At 44.0% G+C, this 14,918-nt stretch overlaps 2 protein-coding genes across 2 annotated transcripts in view; one reads left to right on the top strand and one right to left on the bottom strand.

Annotated features, from left to right (window-relative positions):
• Bfsp1 (beaded filament structural protein 1, filensin) overlaps positions 1-9,867 on the bottom strand; it is a 56,381-nt gene extending 46,514 nt beyond the window's left edge. Inside the window, exon 1 of the mRNA XM_013027108.1 lies at positions 9,823-9,867. The gene's annotated coding sequence lies outside the window, so the exon portion shown is untranslated. The remainder of the gene's footprint in view (positions 1-9,822) is intronic.
• A 667-nt stretch (positions 9,868-10,534) lies between these two features.
• Positions 10,535-14,918, top strand: part of Dstn (destrin (actin depolymerizing factor)) — a 31,858-nt gene continuing 27,474 nt past the window's right edge. The window contains exon 1 of the mRNA XM_013027109.1: positions 10,535-10,679. Coding sequence (XP_012882563.1) covers positions 10,677-10,679 — 3 coding nt within the window. The 5' untranslated portion in view covers positions 10,535-10,676. The remainder of the gene's footprint in view (positions 10,680-14,918) is intronic.

Below are 14,918 nucleotides of genomic sequence, written 5' to 3'. Positions count from 1 at the left end.
CGGTCGTGGGGCCTGAACTCTGGGCCTGGGCGCTGTCCTTCAGCTCTTCAGCTCAAGGCTAGCGCTCTACCGCTTGAGCTACAGCACCACTTCAGGCTTTTTTCTTAGGCGGTGCTAAGGAATCGAACCCAGGGCCTCAGGCATGCAAAGCAAGTGCTCTACCACTGAGCCAACTTCCCAGCCCCAGAATACAGATTTTTTTTAAGGCATGAAAATATTTCTTTTCATATGAAAAGAAGAGAGACTGTGTGTGGCCACCATCTCTAAAATAAACAACTGTCTTGGCAATTGATAAGGAAAGGATTGACAATTGCTTTCATTGTTGTAAACTTTTATTGTGTTGCCTAGAAAATAAACAAACCAGAAAACCTTACCCATAATCAATGACAATGGCTAACCAAAATGTAGGGAGAGCTGAGTAGCTCATACCTGTAATCCTAATCACTCAGGAGGCTGAGATATGAGGATCACACTTGAAAGCCAGTTCAGGCAGGAAAGCCCATGAGTCTCATCTCTCCAATTAACCACCAAAAAGCCAGAAGTGGAGCTCTGGCTCCAGTGGTAGAGTGCTAGCCTTGAGCAAAGAAGCTCAGGGACAGTGCTTAGGCCCTGATTTCATGCTTCTTCAGGACTGGCACCCTACCCCCCAAAAATGGGGAGAAAGTTGGGCACTAGTGCCTCATGTCTGTAATCCTAGCTAGTCAGGTGGCTGAGATTTGAGGATCACAGTTAAAGTCAGTTCATGAGATGCCTATCCCCAATTAACCAGCAAAAAGCTAGAAGTGGAGCTTAAGTAGTAGACTACTCGCCTTGAGCAAAAAAGCTAAGAAATAGTGCCCAGGCCCCAAGTCCCAGTCCCAGTTCTGACATAAATAGGCAGATAAATAAATAAATAAGTAAATAAGGAAAGTGCCTATCAGATGAAAGACAAAGTATTAAGCATAGAAAATTCCAAAGTAATTGGAAGAAGAAACATTCATAGAAAAGTGGGCAGAACATATAAATAGTTGAGAAGTTTACAGTTTTTGGTTCTCTGTGTGTGTGCTTAAACTCAGGGCCTGGGCACTTTCCTGGAGCTTTTGTACTAGCACTCTACCACTTGATCCACAGCTCCACTTTTTTGGTGGCTAACTGGACTTAAAGACTCAAGACTTTCCTACATGGGCTAGCTTTGAACTTTGATCTTCAGATCTCAGCCACCTGACTAGTTAGGATTACAGGCATAAGCCACTAGCTCCTGGCTGTGATCTTTTCTAATTGGAAGAAATAAGCCATATTTATGTAGTCCAAGGTTCAAATGCACAGTTGCTAAAGTATGTTAAAGATTAAAGAAAGCCGGGCGACTGTGGCTCACGCCTGTAATCCTAGCTACTCAGGAGGCTGAGGTCTGAGGATCATGGTTAAAAACCATCCTGGGCAAGGAAAGTCCATGAAACTCTTATCTCCAATAAACCACTAGAAAACCAGAAGTGGCACTGTGGCGCAAGTGGTAGAGCACTCGCCTTGAGCTGAAGAACTGAGGGATAGTACCCAAGCCCAGAGTTCAAGCCCCACGACTGGCCAAAAAAAAAAAAAAGATTAAAGAAGGCATACTGCCAAAAAAAAAATGAAAAAAATGTTTACTATAGATCAGAACACTGTAAATATAAGATAAACAGGAAGTACCTCCCAACATGGACAAAAATAAAAGAGCTCATAACTATCCAGTGTTGATGTAAGTCAAGAGGACCCCACATTCCATAGATTGCTCATAGGAGTATGAAATTATGTAACTTATAGAAAGCAATCAATTATACAAATTATATTCCTTTAACTAGCTCATGGATTTCAATGTAGTAATTCTTCCAGGTATTTAGCTGAAGGACATACAATTTCTGAACTTTTACACTGCCCACGAATGGCTAAATAGCCAGAGTTCTCCAAAGAAACATATATCTTACATCTATCCACCTACCTACCTACTTATCTACCTACCTACCTACCTGTGTACATGTGTGTGTATGCATCTAAGTGTATGCTTGTGTGTATACAGAATAAAGTCTGGAAGGATACATTTCATTCAGACTTTGCTCTGCACATTCCAAATCAATGATATTTAATTTTGGTGAGAGGAAAAGAATTAGAGAACAAAAGTAAAAGTTTTCTAATAGAAGTAGTTTTTTTGTGTATGTGGATATATGTGTGTGCTTTCAGACCTAATAATGTGTAAAAAATGCTTTATAAAACATTTTTAAACATCATAAGGCAGCTAAGAGAAGGTAGTTGTATTCTCTCTTGCACATGATCAAATCTGCCCCCCCACAAGCTAGTTGGTTTTGTTGTTGTTATTTTGACACAAGGTATCAACTACATAGATCAGGCTGGCCTTAAACTACAGATTCCCCTGCCTCAGCCTCCTTAGTGCTGAGAGTAACAGGCACGCTAAACTTTTACCTTTTAATCCCGGGGGTGGGGGGGGAAGAGCTAATGTGATTTCCATTCTTATATTATTTTTTAGTGCCATTTGGTTCAACCCGCAGAATGGCCCAGGTCCATCCAAGTCCTGGCGCAGGGCCCAGCCCCATCCCTTGGCAGCCAGTGAGGCATTTCTTGCCGGAGCTATCCCAACTGCTGCCACTGTGGCTGCCAACATCACCTTGGTTACCTTCAGGGACACTCTTGCCACAGCCTGGCTGGTGAGGGGAGCTCCAGTCCCATCAAGCTGCAATGCTGATTAATATAAGATGAGCCAAGATGCAAAGGGAAGAAAACCACAAAAGGTCAGACCTCCCAAAAGATGAGTCTAGCTTCCACAAACTGGACACCAGGCCCATGTCATATCTTTGTACTGGTCTTGTTCTTACAGTCTCTCTCCCTGGAGGAATTTGAGATGTTTCCCAGCAGCTGTGTCAAAGGGCATTTGATACAGTGTCTGGTTACGTGTCCCTTCCCACCTGTGCAGGTGTTTCAGGCCATACCTGGGCTCCTAGTTTCTCTTCCACTTTAGAGGAGCTTCACAGGAATGTGTAAAATGGCTCTATCCATGTTGCTGCCCTCAACCCTCTCCTCAGAATATCCTAGAGACTTTTCTCTGAGCCTTTACTATCTGTCCTCTCTATTGGCAGAGGGAAAGTCCATATGTCCTTGGTGGCATCCTCAAATGGTTGTCCAGTAGATTGAGGAAAATATCAGTTCCAGATTTTGTGTCCGCTTTTAATCGCCTTGCCTGAGAATCTCAATTATTCACAGTGTCCATACCATATAGTTTTTCTTTTTGTTTCTTTTTTTTTTTTTTTAGTCATGGGGCTTGAACTCTGGGCCTGAGCGCTGTCCCTCAGCTCTTCAGCTCAAGGTGAGTGCTCTACCACTTGAGCTACAGCACCACTTCTGGTTTTCTGGTGGTTTATTGGAGAGAAGAGTTTCACGGACTTTCCTGCCCGGGTTGGCTTTGAACCGGGATCCTCAGATCTCAGCCTCTTGAGTAGCTAGGATTACAGGTGTGAGCCACCAGAACCCAGCTAACTTTCCAGATTCTTAACATCACTCTTGATGTTCAGTTTCTTCTATACACAGACATGGAGGAATTTTTTTGTTAACTCAGGAAAGGAAAATATTTCTTTTCCTTTTATGTTTTTTCTTTTCTGAAGGGAAGATATTTTCATCTTCATTAATTTTTATGTCATTATTTTAGCCCAGAAATGTCTGGACTAACTCCATTTGAAATTCTTCTCACCAGGAAGACACGGCAAGCAGCCCAGAGAAATTTCTGTCCTTAGGAAAGGGGAGCTCACATAATCCAAGTTCTTTCTTCTCTGCCTAAAAGTAGTATCACAGTGTATCTGTTGAATATTCTCCTCTTGCTTTTTGTAACCATGGTTTAGAGAAGTGTTTCTTAGGTCAGCCTTTGGCTGAGCCAATATTTATCATTTAAAATTTTTCCATGAGTCATAAACGAACCCCGCACTGCACTGTACCTTCTATGGGAGTTTCTTTCCTAGAGTCATTTAAAGGAAAAGGAAAATATGCTGAACCTAGAATCCAACACTCGGCCTTTATCAGAGTATGTGCACACTTCCTCCTGCTTATAGGACCTTTCTCTGACGTTTCAAAGGTATGTGACCAGAAGTACTCTTCCTACTCAACAATCTAGAACTCTCTACAAAGGGTCAGGCTTGGCTAGGCTAGGTAAGGAAGCAAGCTTGGGGGCGGGGTGAGGGGAGAGTGAGGGGAGGAATGGGAAGGGATGAGAAGGGGAAACAAAGGAGGAGGCAACAATGCTTGATAAGAAATGTACTCATTACCTTGCCCATGTAATTGTAACCCCTCTGTACAACATTTTCACACACACACACACACACACAAATAGCAATGAAAAAAGAAAAGGAAACTTCAGAGGTTAGCATGGAGGGAGTGATTCACTGGCTCAAGGGGCGGGGGTGGTGGAAAGGTTTTCTACAGAATCAAAAAATGAAAATGATCAAGAGATTCCATCCACATCCAGCATGGATATGAGTCCACTTCTAAATGAGTGGGCCTAAATTTACTGCCCAATGCCTCCCTTCCTTCTCCCTCCCACACCAACTCACCCACCCAAAGCTGGTTACCTACAGCTCATTCCTGTAGTCCTAGCTACCTGGGAGATTAAGAATAGGAGGGCTGATGCTTGAGGTAGAAAAGTTCATGTGAGCCTCCTCAACCTATAGCTGGGTGTGGTAGAGAGTGCCTGCTATCCTAGTGATGTGGGAATCTGAGATTGCAGGCCAACCCCAGCGAAGCTGCAAGGCTCCATCTTATCAAAAAGAGGCTGAGTATGGTGGTACATGCCTGTGATGACCAGCTTAGGGAGGCCTAGGATGGGCACAGGTACATATCTTAATCAGGAAGGGAAAGCCTACCTAAAAAATAATCAGGAAATAATCACAAAACAGGAACTGGAGACATGGGCCAATAGTACTTAGCAAGCATAATGCTCTGAGTTCAAACCCTAGTACTTAGTACTGCCAAAACCCAATAATAATAATAATTAATAATAATAATAATGAAGAAGAAGAGGAAGAAAGAAGGAGGAGGAGGAGGAGGAGGAAGAAGAGGAGGAGGAGGAAGGAAGGAAGGAAGGAAGGAAGGAAAGAAAAGGACTGATTGCAAGAAGTGATTGTTGGCCTCATTTGTACATCATGAGTGTGGTAAGATTAATGCTGTTGGGTCCCTTTGTGCTGCTCAGCTCCCTTACCTTAAGATATAGGTAGCAAAGGGAACCCCATTACTTTGTAGTCTGGACCATTATAGTAATGAATTGATTTGAATATAAAGAATAAGCATAGATTTTTTTATACTCAAATTCTAAAGTTTATAAACCAAATTTCATGAGCCTTAGTATGTCAAAGAGGAGTTCTACAAATTGTTAAGGTTATGCTAGTTCATCAAAGGTGTGTGTGTGTGTTTGTGTGTGTATGTCTGTGTGCATGTGCACGTGCTAGAGATTGAACTCTGGGCCTTAAACATTCCAAGCATGAGCTTTACCTCTAGCCTCAATAATCTGAAATGCATGCATACATCTTAGAGCCAAAGGGATTATTCTTAGCCCTTCCTGGGCCAAGTATTCTCTTTGAGATTCTTATGAAAAGCACACACACACTGATTCATATTTGTTCCAACTCACAAAGGTTGGTCTATAATCTGTAGGAGTTCAAGTACTCCTCTAAAGCTTATCTATTAAATTAGATATCTCAGGAAAGTTTGGGGAAAATGTTCTGAAAAAGAAATCTAATGTGGAGATAAACAATCCCATAGACAGATTTATACACACCAAGCTCAGAGTCCATATCACACTGTTTATCAGTTTAAAACCTTCCACCTTAGAAATGAAACAAGTGTTAGAGCATAAGCCTTCAGCAAAAAAGCAATGGGACAGTGACCAGGTCAAGCTCAAGCTCTAGTACAGGCACAAAACCTTCCAATCTTTTACATGTACATGTACAGTTGATCTCAACAAAAGGCTGCAGTTTGTGTTTGTGCATTCAACACGAATGGGTCCTCACACACATTATTTCCTATTTTTCAAAAGGATGCCACCTTCTGTCTACAGTTCTGGTGATTGTGCTTCTGAAGAAAAATACTGTTAGAAAGGCTCAAATGGGACAAATAAAAAACAAACAAGAATTGGTTTCAAGAGAGACAAAATGAATTCAAACCCTTTAAAATGCCAAGAAGCTCAAGGACTGAGTATAATAAAAAAAAATCAAAGGAAAGAATGACTAGAAACTTACAGTAAATTTTAACATCCAAAAACAAGGGGCCTTTTTTTTTTTTTAAAGCTTGAGTCCTTTTAGACAAAGTAGGGCTATACTATATGCCCTAATGGAAAGGGAATGATAGAGAAATGCCTATCATAGCTGGTAGTGGTGAACTCTAGCTGGGACCCATTTGCTGTCCTGTCCCTTTGTAGACTTCTGCCTCTCTTATTGCTACTGTGGTGGGAAAACATTACAGCTTGCGAAGTATCCAATGCAGAGGCTGCCAGGTAATGTCAAGATTACACTAGAGCCCTGCAGAGGTGTAAAAAGTTGTATTAATATGTGTTTGAGCTTCACAGTGCCTTCCTTATTTCCTCTATTATTCTAGCTTTCTAGTTTTCCCTTCTTCTGGGCATGGGAGGAGAGATGACAAATGATTCAATCGAAGAAACCCAACCTGTCCTAGTAAAGGAGCTCAAAGGACACCTCTACCAGAAATATAAAAAAAAATGGCCATGATAGGAAACTTGAAAATGATTGCTATGATACTGTCTACTCCATTTTCTCATGGTTTATGTACAACTTATTCTGCCAACAACTTACTCTGTAGAGAAATCATGTGGTACAGATAATTTCCATGAGCATACTCCAAATACATTTAGTCTTTTTCCTACAATATATGGCCAAGACTTGAGGCTGCCTGACCCATCAGGTTTGGGTTATGGGCAGTAGGTAAAGGGATGTCCATCTTTTCCTTGATTTCCCTTTGTTTAGTTTTGCCAGTAACCATCTGTTGTTGAAGCATGGGACACACCTGTTCTCTTCAGCCTCACCCATGGGTGAGGCCTATGTGGCCTGATGGGAAGGGCTATATGCTTGAATGTCACTGCTTATGCTTCTAGGCTCCCAAGGAGTATTTCTTCATCTTACCTTATCTGTTGTATGAGATCAATTATATCTACCCATGGTAGTCACTGCTGGTATTTCTCAGTCTCCATTTCTCTCCCTTAGTAAAGGAACTCCAATTTCTATTTTTTTGGGGGGGGGTGAAAACAGAACTTGTAATTTTAACATACACAGAAGACAGGACCTTTGGATTAAAAAAGTGTAGTTTACTTTCTAACCAATATCCAAAGGTAGGATGAAGTATTTCAGGAAGGTATCCCAATTTCTTACCCAAGCACATGAATGGTCAGGAAATAAGACAACATTTCCCAGGCTCCTTCGCAGGCATGTAATAAAAGCAGAAACTTTTGTTGGTACTTCTGGGGAGGGAAGTTTCTTTAAAAGGGGAGAAGGTTCACTTTTTACTTTCTTTTTACTGCCTAGAATGTGTTCTTGTACCCATTGTTGACAATTAGGTGACCCTAGGAAAGGAATTTATGCACAGCAAAGCATAGGGTATAGACTCAATCTTAAACATTATATCAAATCAATATACAAAGTCTAAATTACTTCCATTGTAAAATAAGCTCACATATTAATATTTGATGGTGGCTTAAACCATTATTTTGAAGTCTGCAATACAGAACATTGAAAACATACATACAGCTTGATTTGGTTTATTTATTCAGCAGTGTATGTTGGCAACTCTCCATGTCATCTTACATTACAGAAAAAAACTACATATGGAACATTATTTCCACATATATTTTAAAGAAATCATTTAGTCTAGCCTTAAATACTTAATTTTCTTATCTGTCCCTAAGAGGTGTACTAGTATATGTATGCAAAAAGGCCATTCACAGAGCTATTCACTGAAATATTGTGACAGCTGTGCACTGAGAGTAAATAGAGTAATGGTATGCTTTACAGTAATTTCAAGGGATGATAAGGCACAGTCACCAAGTAACACTCCAGGCTGAGCAAAAGGAAGATCCATCATCATGTTAACTTTAACAAGAAACGTTACGGGCTGGGCTTGGTGGTATTCCTGTAAATTCCAATATTCAGGAGAATTGAGGCAGGAGAATCCCAAGTTTGAAGTAAGCTTGGGCTACACAGTGAGACCCTGTTTTTATTTATTATTATTTATTTTTATTTATTTTGCCAGTCCTGGGGCTTGAACTCAGGGCCCGGGGACTGATCCTGAGCTTCTCTGGCTTAAGGATAGGACTCTACCACTTGAGCCACAGTGTCACTTCTGGCTTTTTCTGTGTATGTGGTACTGAGGAATCAAACCCAGGGCTTCATGCATGCTAGGCAAGCACTCTACCACTAAGCCACATTCCCAGCCTATATTTATTGTTTTTAAGGCACTAGAATGAGAAGTTTTGTCTGGGCAGGACAGTAGAAACTTTGGAAGCTTGGAAGAGATAGGAAAGACAGGCTGAGGCTCAAGACAGAAAAGTTTGGCTTGCTGAGAATTCTGGAAGCCACAGAAAACTTTAAGCAGGCTAACAGTGGGTTTAGGTAGACTCTGTGGCAGAGCAGAGGATGGAAATCGATCAAGCAGGCAGTCATGTGTCCATATAACAGCATGCTTCAATTCTGGACTAGGAAAGGAAGCCTCATATTTACTGGAGGCCAATGAACTGTAGGCAGACAATAAAAAGGAAGGAGGGAAGGGGAAGGGAAAGGAGAAGGGAGAAAGAAGGCAGGCAGGCAGGCAGGCCAGGCAGGCTGCCAGGCCAGCCAGTCTGGTGGTGTTGGCTTATACACATGTAATCCTCAGGAGACAGATCTGAGGATCATGGTTCAAATACAGCCTGGGCAGGAAGACTGTGAGACTCTTTTCTCCATGTAACTACAAAAAAAAAAAAAGCTGGAAGTGGAGCTGTGGTTCAAAGCACAAAGCTCAAAACAGAGCCCAGGCTCTCAGTCCAAGCCCCAAGACTGGCATAAAAAGGAAAGGGAAAGAAGCAAGCAAGCTAATTATCTTGCTTCCAGATGCAGGGGGGTGATAAAGAGTTGTTTCTCAACAGTTATCCAGTGTAATTCCCTCCCCACCAACCAGTCTCCAGAGGACTCTTAAAAATGAAAACGCTCAGGTCTCGCAGTTATAAATTTGAATTTGAACAGGTTCACCAGGTGATTCTGACTGCCAGTCTTCTGGCTTGCCAAGCAAAACAAAACACAACAGTAGCAAGTGGAGCAGGCTTAAAATAGCCACAACTTGCTTACTGTCTTGAAGAAAAGTTATGACGACTGAGTTTCCAGGCTCAGTGGGCTGAACTAAACCCACACACAGGAAAAACACACACATACACACACACACACACACACAAACACAGGCTCCGATCCGCTAGTCCAAATTTGGAGAAATAAAATAGTTCTGGTAGACATTACCACCGTGTTCTCAGTAGCTTAAATGAAACAGAACTGAAAAAAAGGTTAATCATCCTAGTTGTACATTCTTTCCTATTACACACACACACACACACAAAACCACCACCATTGGGGTTCCCTGGGACCCTCTGAACACTGTGCTTCCGTGCAGCCCACCCCTTAGAAAAGCAGAATCCTCAATTTAAAAATGCAGAGGGGCAGAAGCCACCGTGCCAAGTCCGGGCAGGCGTCTCCCAGCCACACCCCCGAGGGCCGGCCGGGTCTCCTTCCCCCCCCCTCCCCCCGAAGGTTCCCAAAGATAAATCACTCCAGTGTTGCAGACCTGGAATGAGCGGTGACTCACGGCGCACTCACGACAGCCACGGCCGCCACGGGAGGAAGGAAAAATGTGCACTTTTTTTTTTTCCCTCTTCCAGCCAAGGCCGGACGCGTCGGGCTGGCCAATCAGGGGAGGGTGGCGGGAATCCTACCAAAGTAGGCAAAAAAATGCGGGACGCCGGCTCCCGGCCGCGGCGCGGGCTCCCGCCGGCCCTCCCTCCCCGCCAGGCCCTCCTCCCAGTCCCCCTTCCCTTCCCCCGCCCCAAGCCCGGCCCCCCACTCCGTCCTCGGCGGCGCGCACACCTGCCCAGGTGGCCGCTTCTATGTATGGGCAATGGCTGCGCAGTGGGCGGGGCGTCACGTGGCCTCGTTCCTGACGGGGTGCGGGGCTGGGGGGGAAACCGGTTGGTCCACCTGAGTCATCCTTCCTTAGTCTGTCCAGCCCTCGCCAACAGGTCCGGGAGGACCCACCCACGGCTCCCCTTCCCCTTCCCACCCTCCTCCCCAAAGACCAGAGCTGGTGACTGGAGACTCCGCCCCGCCAGCCCCGGAGCAGGTGTGGGAGGCCTGCCTTCCCCACCCCTGCAGTCCGGAGTCCGTTCGGCCGCAGGAGTGGGGCGTGGCTAAAGCCGGCCGGTTGCGTAGCAACGACGGGCGGTGCGTGGCGTGCGCAGCCGCATTTCAGCCCGACGCGAAGCGCGCGTCCTAGTCCCCCACCCCTCCCTTGGTAGGCTCGCGCCGCCGCGTCGGCTCTGCGCTCGTTCGGTCAGTCCCGCCGCCGCGAGGAGGACGCTCTGAAGACTCGGCGCCGGCCGTCTCCCTTCCCCCCCCTGAGTCCCTGTGACCGCCCCAGCCAAGATGGTGAGTGGGAGAGAGCTCGAGGTGTGGGCCGCGGCGGCTGAGGGCGGTGGGCGCCCGGGGCCCCGCGGGGTCTGGCCCGAGCGAGGGGCGTGAGGCGCGTCCCCGCCCGCGGAAGGGAGGGAGGGCTGCGGCACTCTCCCGGCCGCGGTCGCCCGCGCTGGGCTCCGCACTCCTGGGCGGTTCCCCGGCCTCGGCGTTGCGCCCACTGGCGTCCAGGCCGCCGGCCCGCACTGTGGCTCGGTCTCCCGGCTGGGCCTCGGTTCCACCGGCCCTGGGTTCGACGTTCCCACCGCTGGATGAAATCGATCCGGAGGGCTGCAGACCGCGGGGCGGGGTGCGGGCCGGGAAGCCCGCCGCGGGCTCCTCTCGGGGCGGGTTTCTCCGCTGCTGTTTCGCTCACCGACCCGTGTGCATTTTTGTCGACCACAGTTCTCACTTTAATCTCAGTGAGGAAAATGAGGCCTTCATTGAGCCGCCGTGGAGGGCGCGATGATGGCCGACGAGCGCGACCCTGGCAGGAGTGGGAGGCGGGGGCCGGCCGGGCCGGCGCTTTGTCTGTCGTATCTGACAATCAGCTTCCAGCAGCACTCTCGTGGTGCTGGTCGAATCTGGCACTGTCTCTTTTAACCCTCCCCTGTCCGATCCGTCCATCCGTGCTTACTGTGCTTTTCTTTTAACCTATGGACGGTTCTGCCATAACTTGGCATGAAAGGGAGGAGAAGGCTTGGTCCTATTAATCAGATTTTAAAAGCTTTTTTTTTAATTACTCGAATGACTGGAAGGAAACATGTAATGCATCCGAGATGGCGATTTTATTAAATTTACATAATTTCTCTCCTCTGAGCTGTGGCTGGAAACTGTTGTAAAGCAGTAGTCTCTCCTAGACCATCAGGTGAAACAGTTTGTCATTTTCTTTGGTCTGCACACACTGTTACCATTTTTGGTCAATGATTTGCAGGGCAAAGCCTCCCCAGGCTTTGCTTGAAATATTCCACTGTTAACTGCGTCTGTCTGCCTGGAAACAGTTGGTTCCAGTTTGTCCGAATACACAATGTTTTCACTTGAGAACAATTTTGGTTTTCACTGAGGTGTTGAAACTTTCTTACAGATTCAGGCTGGCTCATTAGTGGAAAAGGGGGAAAAAAAAGAGAGACTAACAGGTAGTTTCTTGATGACTAACGATGTGTAATTAGGGTTTGGCATGTAGTTTTTTTTTTTTCCTTCGGTTTAGTGCTATAAGCTACAAAGAGAATCAGCATCTTAAGTCTCTTTAACCTCTTCAAGGTTTTAAAGGTAGGCACTATACTGTTTTTACTAAAAGACTTAATCGAAGGGCTTTGAGTACTAATAAATTTGACCTTCATCAGTGATGCAAATGCTTCAAGAGGACTGGAGCTTAGTCTAGTATCTTCTGATTTAACATCTTTTTTTTCTGCTAATATAGACTTCTTTTCTGATTGAAAACAGGACCAAACATGTTTACTTAGTACTTAAAATTAAGTCCTTAAAGCTTTGCTTCTAGACTCCCATTGTAAGGAAACTGAGTCATGAGGGGATTAGAATAAAGAAAGGGCAGAAATAGAACTTAGATTTTATTTGGGAATGAAGCTTGGGAAGAGTGACCAAGTTTGTTTGCTTGTTTGTTTGTATGGCTGAAGGGGAAATGGCACCCCCTCCCTCCCCCGCCCTTTACAACTAGGGTCTTTTTAAATATTAGGCAGAAAAAGTGAAGTGGGAGGGGCGTTTTCAGTTTAAGTCATTTTCCACCACATATTTTTAGATAACGTGAAGAGCCTAGTACCTCCTAGTACTTTGTGGGCCAAGTGAACGATTAAATACAGGCCTTGGGTGAATGTTTGTAATCCTAGCTACTCTAGAGGTAGGGATCCAGGAGGACTGAGGTTCCAGACTAACCCTGAACAAAACATTTAAAAAAGTTAGACCCTGTCTTACCCATCAAGCCAGGCATGTGGGAAGAGAGCTATATAGGTAGAAAGATTTAGGTATGAGGTCAGTCCCCAGCAAAAACTCAAGACCTTTAAAAAAAAAAAAAAACTAAAAAACGTCTTGGACATGTGGCTCAGGTGGTTGGTGCTAGCCTAGGGAAGCACCAGGCCTTGAGTTCAAACTAAGGTATTTTATTTTTTATTTTTTTGTTGGTCATGGGACTTGAACTCTGCGTCTGGGTGCTGTCCCTCAGCTCTTCAGCTCAAGATGAGCCACAGTGCCACTTCCAGTTTTCTAGTGGTTTATTGGATCAGAGTCTCACGGACTTTCCTGCCCGGGCTGGCTTTGAATCGTGATCCTCAGTTCTCTACCTCCTGAGTAATTAGGATTACAGGCCTGAACCACTGGCACCCGGCTTCTAGATGTTTTTAAAACCTACTTCTGTTGGATGCCTGCAAAGAATTTAGAGCACAAACCAACCATTTTTAAAGATTGCTTTTACATTTGGTCTTAGACACAGAAAGCATCATACTTCATTCTGAACGCCACGTTCTCTGTTTTTAAAACTATTTAGATTTGTTGGTCAGCTGCTTGGTTGCAGTTTTTGTTGTTTTATGCCAGTCCTTAAGGCTTCAACTTTGGGCCTGGGCACTGTCCCTGAGCTTTTTTTGGAAATAAGAGTTTCATAGACTTTCCAATCCCATGTTGCCTTAAACTACAATCCTCCTGAGGAGCTAAAGATAACAGGCATGAGCCACTGTTGCCTGGCAAGTTTTTTTTTGCCCCCTAACATTTTTATTTCTAAATAAAACTTTATTATTACGGTGTTTGGCAGAGAGGTTATCATTTCATAAGTCAAGTAATAAGTACATTTCTCTTGAGTTAAATTTTAACTAGTAATTGGTTTGTTCTAAATAAACAGAATTATTTCCTAGTCCACAGTAAGTCATTCAGAAACACTTGGGGAAAAGCAAACTGGAATTGCCTCACTTGAACACTTTAAGAAATTTCATGATTTCAAAGGTCTCACTATAAAGTGCCCCTTCCCACCCCAAGTGTACCTCCACATGAACCACATTTACACACCCCAAATAAAACTTTCCTCCGTGTCTACTGAGCTTGCCAGCTTCCTTGTATGTGCAAAGATGATTTACCAGTCTATCAAGTTCCTAGGGTTATTTGTTCTAGTTGATGTAGATTGATACATTGGCTATATAGACTTGCCTAACTCCTCCAATGGCCTTGTTAAGCAATTGTAGCATAGCTACATGCTTCTCTATAAAGTAGGAATATACACTATCCCCTAGAACAGTTAAAAGTCTACCTGGCAATCTACCTAACTCTAACCTTACCATAAACAGAATGGTACTCTAACAAACTGAGCTTATTAACATAGACTGAATAAAATCTTCTACTTGGTGGTTGGGAAAACAATTTTACTTAGAACAACTTGGTGAAAGTGATGATGTGCCTATTTGATATATGAGAAAACCGATTGGAATGGAATAATAGAATAGGAGAAGATCACTTTTTGTGACCCTGCAATCATACTTTATCATTAATTTTAACCACCAAACATAGAGTCAAGGTCCTTTTGTATTAAAGAGAGAAAAAAGATTAAGGCTGGGAATGTAGCAGGAAGCTCAGTGGTAGAACACTTGCCTAGTATGTGGTCTTAGGTTCTACACTAGCAAACAACCCCCCCCCCCAAAAAAAGAGGCTAATTTTGTCATATTTCATTTATAATCATTTACAACTAAATGGTAGCTTGTTTTTCCCATTCCTTCTCCCTTTCCTCCCTAGAGAAAACATCTCTTTGTTTAAAGACTTAATGTAACCTATTAAGTGTTGTTTTTTTTTTTTCAGATTGCTGTAACTTAGGAGAATATTCATTAAGAAAGCTCTTCCCAAGGCCAAAGAGATCCTGGGATGAGTAAACCAGGGAGTCTTGAGGAAGGATCAGAACAGGTCTTATCTCACAGTATATATATATACAACAAGCCTATCCTTTTCAGTTATTCAGAAAAATAGGAATGAATGAGGGTGGATTTTTATAACCACTGCTTTTTAGGAGCACAGGACTCAGATAAATTTCAACCGCACCCAAAATTGGTAGATTTCATTCTTATTGGTACTTTCATACTTTCAGTTATACATATGGAAGCCTTAATAACAGATACTTCATTGGTGAACTTTTTTTTTGAATTTAATTTTATTTTATTTGTGAACATACTGTACAGAGGGGTTACAATTACATGGGCAGGATAATGCGTACATATCTTACCAAGCATT

The sequence above is a fragment of the Dipodomys ordii genome, unplaced genomic scaffold (assembly GCF_000151885.1).
Source record: "Dipodomys ordii isolate 6190 unplaced genomic scaffold, Dord_2.0 Scaffold99, whole genome shotgun sequence".
NCBI classification, from domain to species: Eukaryota; Metazoa; Chordata; class Mammalia; order Rodentia; family Heteromyidae; genus Dipodomys; species Dipodomys ordii.
Note: the sequence above shows the minus strand (reverse complement) of the source record. Positions and strands in the feature narration are given on the sequence as shown.